General features: G+C 36.9%; 1 protein-coding gene across 3 annotated transcripts in view; it reads left to right on the forward strand.

Moving 5' to 3' along the window:
- Positions 1-12,074, forward strand: part of ACSL3 (acyl-CoA synthetase long chain family member 3) — a 79,160-nt gene that overhangs the window by 55,604 nt on the left and 11,482 nt on the right. For all 3 annotated transcript variants that reach the window (XM_079925224.1, XM_079925223.1, XM_079925222.1), the window contains 8 exons: positions 901-1,078; positions 2,333-2,442; positions 3,307-3,445; positions 5,408-5,558; positions 7,013-7,136; positions 7,377-7,448; positions 8,727-8,866; positions 10,461-10,633. In XM_079925224.1, the coding sequence (XP_079781350.1) occupies positions 901-1,078; positions 2,333-2,442; positions 3,307-3,445; positions 5,408-5,558; positions 7,013-7,136; positions 7,377-7,448; positions 8,727-8,866; positions 10,461-10,633 (1,087 nt within the window). The remainder of the gene's footprint in view (positions 1-900; positions 1,079-2,332; positions 2,443-3,306; positions 3,446-5,407; positions 5,559-7,012; positions 7,137-7,376; positions 7,449-8,726; positions 8,867-10,460; positions 10,634-12,074) is intronic.

Genomic DNA, 12,074 nt, shown 5'->3' on the forward strand with positions numbered 1-12,074 from the left:
TTATAAGCATTTTTGAAAATGAATATGGTTAGATGGTTTTAAGGCATGAGAGACGTATGTTAGTGACGCAGCCATGTTTGGGAACTGTCTATATATTTTTGCAGCAAGAACAGCTTTCTGTCTAATCTGTATATAATTGGGGATTTACGGCCTGATCTAAGTTGGAGAAAATTCTTAAAGGTAGTTAAGAGGGGGTTGTTACTAATGTGAGCCTTGATGTCACCTGCACAAATAAAAGTCAAAAGCCCTGGCACGCCCGCGGGCATTCAACAGAGGGACTCTGGAAAATAGTATGACAATTCCCCACCCGGTCGTATAAATAGGGACTTGTTTACTTTGCTTATCCAGAGTTAGTTACAGCAGTTCCAACTGAATGGCCATAAGCATTTCTGTTAGCTGGGGTCTGCCAGTTTCTGTTTGTGAATCATGTTATACTGTCTGATACTGAAATCCAGGAATTCATAAGCAGAGGGAAAGTAAAATGTTGGTATCAGTAGTACTTGACACTAGGTTAAATTATAAACTAGCATCTACATTGTTTAAGTAAATGAAGTCTATAAATGAATTCTTAATATATGTGCCTTTGGCCAGAAAGTTGACGTTTAAGATCCTGTCAAACCTTGAATAATTTTTTTTAAAGGAAAACAACCCCCTACCCCCAAATTACAGTTAAAGATTTGGCAAAAGATTTGAGCTGTCATAGAAGATATCACAAAGGAGCTAATTTTAAAAATAGACTTTTCACTTGAAACTCACTTTCCAGCTTTTCGTTAGAACAAAATAGCTTATATACAAACACAGCTTTCTGGTCTGTCAAAATGTGGACACATCCTGGCTTCTTTCTAGAAGTTAATATCTTGGTTAATTTGAAAACCATTCGTATGCTTTCTGTTTTATCAGGTTATTCTTGGGAACTATAATTGGCTGTCCTTTGAAGATGTCTTCGTTAGCGCTTTTAATTTTGGAAATGGCTTACAGATATTGGGTCAGAAACCAAAGACCAACATTGCCATCTTCTGTGAAACCAGGGCTGAGTGGATGATCGCTGCACAGGCCTGCTTCATGTATAATTTTCAGCGTACGTGGACTTTGTTATCTTCTCAAAGCGTGGACCTAATGTGGGAGAGATGATACTCACTTTTTATTATAAATATTTACTCCCAAGAAATTTAAGATTCTGATGTTAATTTTTACCTTGTATCCAATCAGTGGGTAACTCTTTGTTACCACTTAGAATTGTTGATCTATTTTGGAAAAGGAACCAGTCGTGGAACAAATTATACCATGTATAGTAAGGGGACTTGAACCTGTTCAGAGGGGACTTTCTGGGTCTGGGGAGCTAGATCTGTACCTGTGGGTCATTGCTCTGCTACCCCTCTCAGAATTTTTTTTGAAGTTAGTGTCATCTTGTTATGCCACTTCTGTCAGTAACAGCTGGCCTCTAAAACACTTCCAATACTCAAACCTAGCTGCTCCGTTAAATGATAATTTTTATGTTGTAACTATAACACAACCTGTGGAAGTTGTGGTGCTTCAGTCTGTGAGGTAGTCCTGGAGGCTTAGTTCAGAGGTCTTGGTGCCAAATATGATGCAAAATATGGACATTGCTTATCCTTCAGATGAAACAGAAAAGCTACTTTTATCAGATTTCTTGCTGTAAATGCCTCTGCTGTTTTTTTTTTTAAACTGGCATACCTTTTTGTTGTCACAGGTTTGGGTTTACAGTATGTTTCTTCTAAGAAGATTTAATTATCTCTTACAGTGACTTTAAGTCTACCTTTTTTGAGTTAGGGAGAAAGCAAATAAAAATTCTCTTCATCCTCATCATCATTATTTAATTTTGACATTTCTAAGAATGTCTTTCTTTAGATTTTTCTACTTTAGCATAAGCAGTATTACCACTTGTTCATGCTATGTTCTTAACAAGTAATATCTTAAATATGACATTCAGTGTGTTCTCTTATTGGTATATTTTTCATATTTTAGTATCAAGTAGTTAACAACTAAGACTGTGACATTTTAGAAGTCAAATGTAATTCCTTTCAACATGACAGTCTCAGAATAGCATCTATAGGCAAAACAAAATAAAATAAAAAAATTTTAAATTTTAAAATATTGCAATTTTGGGGGGAAGTTATAGAAGGGTGAGTAGGCATAATGTTAGTTAATATATTAAAATAATTTAGAAAGACAGCATGAATAGATCACAAACTGTGGATCTAACAGTTTAGGGTTTAGTATGTTCCATCCACGGTCAGAGGCTTTATTTAATTCCTTTTAGTATTTCCATGAAATGTCCAAATGTCTGACTTGCCCTTCTTTTTCCCTGTAGTTGTTACGTTGTATGCTACTCTAGGGGGTCCAGCAATTGTTCATGGATTAAATGAAACAGAGGTGACCAACATCATTACTAGTAAAGAACTCTTACAAACAAAATTGAAGGTGAGAACTAGTTTTCTAATAACTGTCCCGTACTTTAGAATTTTCAGTGCCATGAGCTCATTATTGATACTTAGTTCTTTTATGATCTTTAAAATCCTTAATATCTCTGTAAACTTTGTGGGACTCTCATACTTTGTTCTTCTTCTTTAGAAAAGAAAAAGTGGATTTCATATATATTTGTGTATAAGCAGCGCAGAGAGCTACAAATTAATTGTCAATGTGTCCATGTCAGAGGTGAAGGGATCACAACTTTATTGTGCTCATCTGTTTTCTAGTCTATTTTCAATAAATTTGTAATTTTTAAGGATTATTTTTAAACTAGTAATTCACTTGGTTCTGAAGCATTTGAGTCATTACAAGTTTCAGAATTTTTTAAAGGGAAGAAAAAGACTTTACAAAACTACAGGAGAAGGGGTTTCTTTCGTCTGCAGACAACTCTGTGAAAACAATAATATCTGATTTTTTTTAAACACAAGTTTATAAGAGGATTCCCTTCCTCTCCCCCTGTATCTTTATTTGCCTCTTAAAAGCATGAGGAGTGTTTGGCTACCCTGTAGTTCAGGCAGTGTGTGTTTACATGCCCGTTTTTGTAAGGAACTGACTTTATTGATTAAGATTTTACCAAAGAACAAGGGTACACACAGTAAATCTAATGTCATAAAACAGTAACTTATATTTCAGACCAGTAGTTCTCCATCTGAAAAAAGGCGTATTCGTACCACTACACCCTACTCTTGCTTTTTTGAGGCAAGAAATTAACAATTTGCTGAATATGGTAAACTGCTTTTCTTGTGTCCTGGGCTATTTGTCAAGCTATTTAATGAAGAGTAATGAAGAATACAACGAATGCTTGTGTTTTTCCAGGATATAGTTTCTCTAGTCCCATGCCTGCGGCACATCATCACTGTGGACGGTAAACCACCGACCTGGTCTGAGTTCCCCAAGGGCGTCATCGTGCACACCATGGCAGCAGTGCAGGCTCTGGGAGCCAAGGCTAGCATGGGTATGTCGCGGTTTCCCAGTTCCTCATGCATGTTCTACAGTGACCGTGTTCTCCAGAAGTGCTCCAGATATTTGATTCTAAAGTTAGATCAAGTGACAGACTAGTTTCCTAGGCCATCACTTTGGGAAGAAAGGTCACTCTAGGTATACTGTCATCTACCCTTTAAAAAAAAAGCTTAAGGAAAAACAACGTTAATTTATTAAAATGTTCTAAAAGTAGTATTTATTTGAAGTTAATTTAAAGTACCTTTTACATTATACAGTTTTCCTGTTTCCCTTTTTCTCTTTGGTTTAAATGTTAGTGTTTAAACCAGATAACAAATAATGCCATTATTTGTTTAAACAAATTTAAACAAATAATGCCATTAAACTTGCCCTATGTGAATTATCTGTAAGTATTAACAGATATGTAAAGTGTCTAAACCTGCATTCCTCCTTTTACTTTCTGCTCTAACTGTGTTGTTTCCAGAGGGGACATCTTTCTGTCCTCCAACTAGCACACCCAGGCATGGTAACCGGAAATTCCCACTCTCAAATAAGTGTCAGAAGATGTTAGAGAATATATTGATGTTTAAGGATATCACAAAAGCTGTTAGGATGGTGGGACTGTACTTCCTTTATAGTTGGAAACATAGTGATGAATTAGATGTAAACATTGACTCAGCTTGGGAATGGGGTTATGCTGAGGTTAATTTTGGACATGTTGAATTTACCTGCTGGTGGGACATGCAAATGTAGCTTTGTAGTGGGGAGTGGCCTATACAAGTCTAGTACGCTGGAGTTTAATTTGGAGTTAAAAGATTTCGAAGCTAGAAACAGATTTTAATTAAAGCTGTGGGAGTAGGTGAGGTCACCCACAGAGAATGGTACCTCCAAAGGCCACCAAGAATTGGTCAGAGAAGAAGGAAGAAGACATGCAGCGTGTGGTTCGTGGGAGCCGAGTGAAAGGAGCCCCCTCAGTGATGCAGGAGTCTTCAGCAGGACCAGGTGCACTGGAGGAGTCCGGTGATGCGGGGATTGCAAAAGCACTGTTGGACTTCTTAGCCAGTGTCACGTCAGAGAGAGCAGCTTCTAAGTGCTGGTGACAGAGGAGAATGGTGCCATGGGATGAAGGAGTGAATGGCGGATTAGGAAGCAAGAACTTGAATGATAACAATTGTCAAGAAATATATCTTGACAGGTGGGAGAGAAAGAGTTCACTTGGGAACGTGTTTAAAATGTTTTCCTCATTTATTTAAGAAGACCGCATTTAGGATAGTTCCAAGATTAATTCAGGCAGATCACCAGTGCTATCCATGACCTACTTCTCTTAGTCTTTCTTACTGTGTCACCTCTGTAGGATGTTGGCTGCTGTTCTTAGGCTTGTGCAAATGAGGGACAGTGTCTTTTAATCCAGGATTCCGAGTATAGCCATGTTAACTTCACCGCTCTGAAGCAGAGAACGTTTTGTAGCAAATGTCTAGGTACCCTCCTCTGACCACCCTTATTTCTTAGTTGAGTTGCTGGAATGGCCTTTTCTCTCCCTATACCTCCTTTCTTTCCTTTCTAAGTTAGGTAACCACACAGTAGCTAAAGTGATCCTTGTCACAGGTGATGACAAGCCTCTGTTGAAAGTAACATTGCTTTCCACCCAGAGTGAAATCCAGAGTCCTTCGCGTGGCCTCTGAGATGGCATGATATGGTGCTGGCGGCTACTTCACCTTCATTTCCTGCCACTTTTCCTAACATCTTCTCACCTTGCTCTGCTTTATTTTTCTTCAAAGCTCTTATAACATTTTAGATTTGTTTGTGTCTGTCCCAATAGCATATATCTCTTATGTGCAGGGACTTGATCTGTTTTGTTGAGCTTGTATGAACCCAATTAATAGTTGTTAACTCACTTAGACAAACAGATGATTATGAAAAAGTTGGTGATACAGCTAAATTTCTCAGAAGTATGTGTGTCTTTTCTTCTCCAATACAGAAAACAAACCTCATAGCAAACCAGTGCCCTCAGATATTGCAGTAATCATGTACACAAGTGGATCCACAGGACTTCCAAAGGGGGTCATGATCTCCCATAGTAACCTTATTGCTGGTATAACTGGGATGGCGGAAAGGATTCCAGACCTGGGGTATGTCATAGTAAATAAATTTGGGGTAGTCCAGTATTTATGTCTGTTGTTACATTAACGTTTGTGTCATTTATTACTACGCTGTTAAATTAGTCCTTCAGAGTCTGTTTACAGTAGGTATTTCTTCAAGAAAAGGACACTAAAATTACAAAATAGTTACAGTTGGGCTTTTTTTTTTTTTTTGGCGGTACGCGGGCCTCTCACTGTTGTGGCCTCTCCCGTTGCGGAGCACAGGCTCTGGACACGCAGGCTCAGCGGCCATGGCTCACGGGCCCAGCCGCCCCGCGGCATGTGGGATCTTCCCGGACCGCGGCACGAACCTGTGTCCCCTGCATCGGCAGGCGGACTCTCAACCACTGCGCCACCAGGGAAGCCCTAGTTGGGGGTTTTAAAGTATAGTTGATAGACATCATTGTTAATATTTACTTATTACTTTAAAAGTGCAAACTTTAACTGACTTAAATGTCTTAAATTATTTTAATCAGTTGGTGTTGTTACCTTCATAGTCATTTTTATACGTAAATATTATACTTCAAGTGAACAAATAATATATCCAATAAATGCTTATTGAGCTTCTCTATTCAGTCTCTGATTTTTCTTTTTAAGACACATTCTGGTAGTACTGGGGGAGAGTGGGTATACTGGGATGGGAAAGAGACCAATGGAGGAAACCAGACGGGAGCGAATTTTAGGGGTGGTAAAGCTAGCATTCCCAGAGATGGAATCAATATTGTGATGACTGATCTAGTGCAGTGGTTGGATGCACAGAAATTATACACACACATGTTACTGTGGAATTGAATTTGGGGATGGAGAGAGAAATTTTTCTTGTGTGTGCATAACTTTTAGGAAAAAAAAGTAAGAGCAACTAATTCCTTCTGGGAATGGGAGCAGTTCTTGAAATATATGGATATGTATACATACACATTTTATTACGTAAGGTATAATTTAACTCTCAGAACATGAATCTCATCCTGAGATTCCTGGCAGAAGGTTGTGGATCCTATTTGAACTCTCCTGTTTGATAGCCCATTAGCTTTAAAGACCATTTCCTCCTTGGGGGAATTTCTTCTGTCCTTCCAAAGAACGCTCATTTTCTTTTTCCCCCCTCCAAGCCCATATTTCTTCTGTCCTGGTGCCTTGCTTCTGCAGCACGCACAGTTAGTGAGTGCCTTCCAGGAGGACCTGGAAACAGGAGCCACTTCCTCAGAGTGTCTGCCTCCTCAGCTTTAGGTTGAGCTGTACTACAGTTCTTTTCCCTGACACCCTCAGTGCCTGTCTCTGTCTGTCTCTCTCTTCTCACACACACACACGCACACACACACGCACGCACGCACGCACGCACGCGCATGCACTCACAAAGAGCCCAGATTGAGCCCTGAGGGTAAAGCTCGCTCCCGTTTTCACAGAAACAGCACCTGACTGTCGCTTCCTGTATCTCCCTTTTCTTTTAGGGAGAAGGATGTTTACATCGGGTATCTGCCTCTGGCCCATGTTTTAGAATTAAGTGCTGAGCTTGTTTGTCTTTCTCATGGATGCTGCATTGGCTACTCTTCACCACAGACTTTAGCAGATCAGGTAAATGAAATTCTGTGATTTGAGATACTAAAAAATCATAATTATCTTTAACACAATTTTCATTCAGTATGACAGTATATTGTAAGGCTGAGAGTTCATCATTCTAAAGGAACTTGCCCTTTAAGTGCTACGTAGAATATGAGTGAATTAAAATGATGAATTTGTAATGTGTTTTTTAAGAGTTTTATTGAATTTTTAAAATAAAGATCACTTTATATAGATAACTTTTTCTCTCTGTAGTCTTCAAAAATAAAAAAAGGAAGTAAAGGCGATACATCCATATTGAAACCAACACTGATGGCAGCTGTCCCGGTAAGAATTGACCATTAATCAATATTGCCTGCTATAAAAGCATCTACAGAAAGTAAATGCTAGTGGAAGAGATGCTGTTGACATGGTAGTTTATGTAGGATTTATTCCTTATTCATTATCTATGTTACCTTGAGCTCTACAGTATTTATTTGATCTTGTTTTATCTTTTTTTTCTTGCTTATTAAACAATCAACTTAGTTTCAGCTTCGATATGATATTATCAGTGCCTTTCCCTAAATAGCTTCTTGCTCAAATCATTTTTGTGATATCTGTTTGCTATTGGTAGAAACCTGAAGCCCAGCAGGAGATAGGAGAAAAGGTTTGAGATCACCTCCTTCTAAGCAAATCATATCTCCCGAGTCCTTGGGGAAAGTCTGGCCTAGACATCAAAAAAAAAGGGACAGAGAAGTTGGTGCAACTTTGAATTACCCTAGCAGCACTGTGCATCTTAATTTAATACCAGGCATAGGGAGGGGCCTGGGAATAAGATCAGTAGAAATGGGATAGCAATGATTTTCTGCTCCCTTAATGTAAATTTTACGAGGCTCTCTGATTTTGTTTGAAAGTGTTGGGAATTATAATTGGATACTGAGTGTTCACATTCAAGCATAATTGCTTAGTTATTCCAAAGTCAAATATAAATGACCAGTAATTTTGGAGTTTCATTAGGTATGTAGTTTCCTTAGTACTATCTTTCTTTAAAGTTTTGGTTCACATAAATATTAAATATAATTTAAAATTGTAGAGAGAAACTCTTTCAAGTCATTAAAGTATATGTCGTAGGAATAGGCATAGTAAGCAAAACACAGTGCAGACAAGGAAATTTTTCATGGATGCAGCATTAAAAGTCAAACAACCAACCAAAATAACCCCATGGTCTTGTTGTGAGCAAAGAATGTAGTACTTTATATCTTTATAAGATAGAATGGTTTTTAAAATTCTCTTAATTTTATATAGTTGTTCATTTATTTAGTGAGTTTAGTTTTTAGTTCAGAATAAATAAGAGCAAAGCAGTATAAAGAATCAATAATGGCATATTACTGCCCTAAGGTTTTTAATATCTCCCTGCCCCCCCTTTTTTACTACTCATGAGCATCTATTAAAAATTACAGAAATCTCATTTTTAAACAAATTGTGGCTCTATTTTAAAAGTTTATTCTTGACAGAATGTATCTTTTAAAATGCCTCTATTGATGGAAATAGTAATCTGATGTTAAGGTTTTAAATAAGGTAGCTGATAGCATTAGTGACTGTATTAACTCATTTTTATACATCTAGGAAATCATGGATCGGATCTACAAAAATGTCATGAATAAAGTGAATGGAATGAGTAATTTTCAACGCACTCTGTTTATTCTCGCCTATAATTACAAAATGGAACAGATTTCAAAAGGGCATGGTACTCCGCTGTGTGATAGGTAAGTAAAGGCTCTCCCTCTCCTTGATAACTTGATCATTTTATTCACATTAATAGCCCAATTAATTGAGATAGTTATAAGAAAAAATTATCTTAAAAAGTCAAAGGGACTCTAAAAAAAATCCATCTTGCATAAGAATATGAGCAATTAAAAAAGATTGCAAGGTTATTTGAAAAAAATTTTCACTAAAAATTTTACTGTGTTAAATGTGTGCTTATGTCTTCTGTGGACACTTAATATGATTTTAATTATTTTGAGAAGTTTCTCTTTGCTTTTATATTTATTTCAATATGAATATAAAATGGCAACCAAATATGATTAAATGTTTTGTGTTTAAAGTGTTAAATGAGTTTTACCACACACCTGTCATCTTCCTCCCCCCCCGCCATGGCACTAATAGAATAAGTAGATTTAACTATAAAATAGTTTAGAAATTAGAAAATAAAAGTATGACATTCAAATTATTTTTTATGGGAACGTTAATGTAGTTTTCACATGTGTTTCACATTATTTAAAACTTCATAATTTTTTTTCCTGCCTTTTACTCATATCTCCAGTGAGATACAGAATTGCTTTGTAAAGCCTATTTACATATATATATATATATATATATATATATATATATATATATATATATATAAATGATTGCCTCTTGGTCTTTTTTCAAAGTTATTAAAATACAAAACAAAACCCTTCCCCCTTTTTCATGTAGGTGGTAAGCAATCTTTTTAATTAGTGTGTTTTCAGAAACATATCAATTAGATGTTTGAATTGTTTTCTTTTTTAATTTACCAGATACTTCAACTTGAATTAGTGAAATTTTAAAGAGTTAAATTGCTGTATACAAATACATATACATCTTTAATGAAGTAAGCGAAAGCAAAAAAATAATTTACTTTTCATACTAAATTTTATGAAGATACAATAGAATTATTCAGTATTAATATAATATGTATTATATAATGCTATAAAACTAATTGCTCTGGCCATAAGCAAGGGTTTTCCATTACTATATAAAATTAAACCTGACAATTTTGGATTCAATTATTACTAGAGAAAAATCACATGTTCTTGGCTGAATAAACTTGGTTGAATAAACATTTAGATTTAAGTAGTGGGTCAAGAGAGTCTCTTAAATTGGCTTTGTGGCCTTGGATAAGATACTTAATCTCAACATCTCATATAGGTGTACCTCGTTTTATTGCACTTTGCTTTATTGCGTTTCACAGATACTGTGTTTTTACAAGTGGAAGGTTTGTGGCAACCCTGTATTGTCAGATGGTTAGCATTTGTTAACATAAAGTGTTTTTTAATTAAGGTACGTACATTGCTTTTTAGACGTAATGCTGTTGTACACTTAATAGACTATAGTATAGTATAAACATAATTGTTGTATGCAACGGGAGACCAAAAAATTCATGTGACTTGCTTTATTGCAATATTCACTCTATTGCGGTGCTCTGGAACTGCACTCTAAATATCTTCACTGTGTGCCTGTGTATCAGAATTGGAAGATTAGGCTAAATGATTTGGAAAATCCCATTCGGCTTTAAAATTCTGTGATTATCTGATTGATTTTTCTTTTTTTTTTAAGCTTTATTTTCCGGAAAGTTCGAAGCTTGCTAGGTGGAAATATTCGGCTTCTCTTGTGTGGGGGTGCTCCACTTTCTGCAACCACACAGAGATTCATGAACATCTGTTTTTGCTGTCCTGTCGGTCAGGGATATGGACTCACTGAATCTTGTGGGGCTGGAACAATTACAGAAGGTTAGTGTTATCTACAAAGTGGTGTGTCCAACAGAGGCTGGGGTGCAACTCCAGGCACTTTTTAGTATGGGTTGTTTTTTGCAGATATATAGAAGAGCAGTTAAAATATTTGCGTAAATCCCAAGTAGTGTGATTATTGATATGTTTTTAGAATGTATTAGGTGTATCTCATTGTCAATAATTCATCTAGAGGAGTTTTCGAATTAAGACTATGGAAAAGACTATGATAGTATTAAAAACTACTTAGCTGGACTTCCCTGCTGGCGCAGTGGTTGAGAGTCCGCCTGCCGATGCAGGGGACACGGGTTCGTGCCCCGGTCCGGGAAGATCCCACATGCCGTGGAGCGGTTAGGCCCGTGAGCCCTGGCCGCTGAGCCTGCGCGTCCGGAGCCTGTGCTCTGCAACGGGAGAGGCCACAACAGTGAGAGGTCCGCGTACCGCAAAAAAAACCAACCAAACAAACAAACAAAAAACAAACTACTTAGCTTTCTAGAAAAGAAGTTTTTGTCACAAGCATTGGCTGTATTGTGTACATTTATCATCTTATATCAGTTTTTAAATTTCTTTTTATGTAGAAAAATTAGTGTGTATTTTCTAGTTGTTTAGGTATGTTTATTAAGGCTCAAATTCAGAAATGTTTATTGGGGTGGGTGGTCTGTGTTAAGTGCAACGAGAAACTAGATTCCGGTCTAGAGAATCTATTTTCCGGAGTTTATCATGGTGACGGGGTTGAGGGGGCAGTCCATTACCTGAGTGGTTCCCAGATGACTCCCCTAGTGCCTTATATGCCCTTTTATGGAAGAAAGGTGCTTTGTTCTCCAGTCCTAGATAAAACTATGCTCCTCCTTTGTATTTTCTAGATACTGATAGACACTAAACCTCTTAACTTTTCATTTTCCCCTATTTACCTTGAGCGCTTTTGTGCACCATTCTTATGTCAGGTTTATCCTGCATTACTTCTGTATTTTCCAGTTTCCAGTTACGTTCTCTATATTTTATATATTTTGGGAATCTGCTTCTAAGTCTTGTTTTGCACAAAATAGACAAGCAATCTTAAAAACATGCATATACGGTCCCTGAAGAGCCTTAATTGCTTCCATTTTTAAGGTTTCCATTGGATGTGTGATTAATCAGTTACGGTTTATAAGTCTGTAAAGTATTAAATATCAGCCTTTCATTTCTGATATTTGAATGCTCTTTGAAGAGGAAACATAATGCAGTAGTAGTTCATAATAGTGGTGCGTTCTTTCCCAGATCCTTGAAAGTTAACAATCTTAATCTCCAGTGTGATCTCTGAACTCTTACTATATGAATTTATGAAAACATAGGGTGTGATAGTATAAGCCGATGTGAGGGAAGCTTCAGAGATCTCAGTTTGAAATAGTGGTACATGGGAGAAGATTGGAGAGGTTATTTGTACTGCAGATCTGTTAAGTCTAGT

Source organism: Stenella coeruleoalba, assembly GCF_951394435.1.
Source record: "Stenella coeruleoalba genome assembly, chromosome: 6".
Lineage (NCBI taxonomy): Eukaryota > Metazoa > Chordata > Mammalia > Artiodactyla > Delphinidae > Stenella > Stenella coeruleoalba.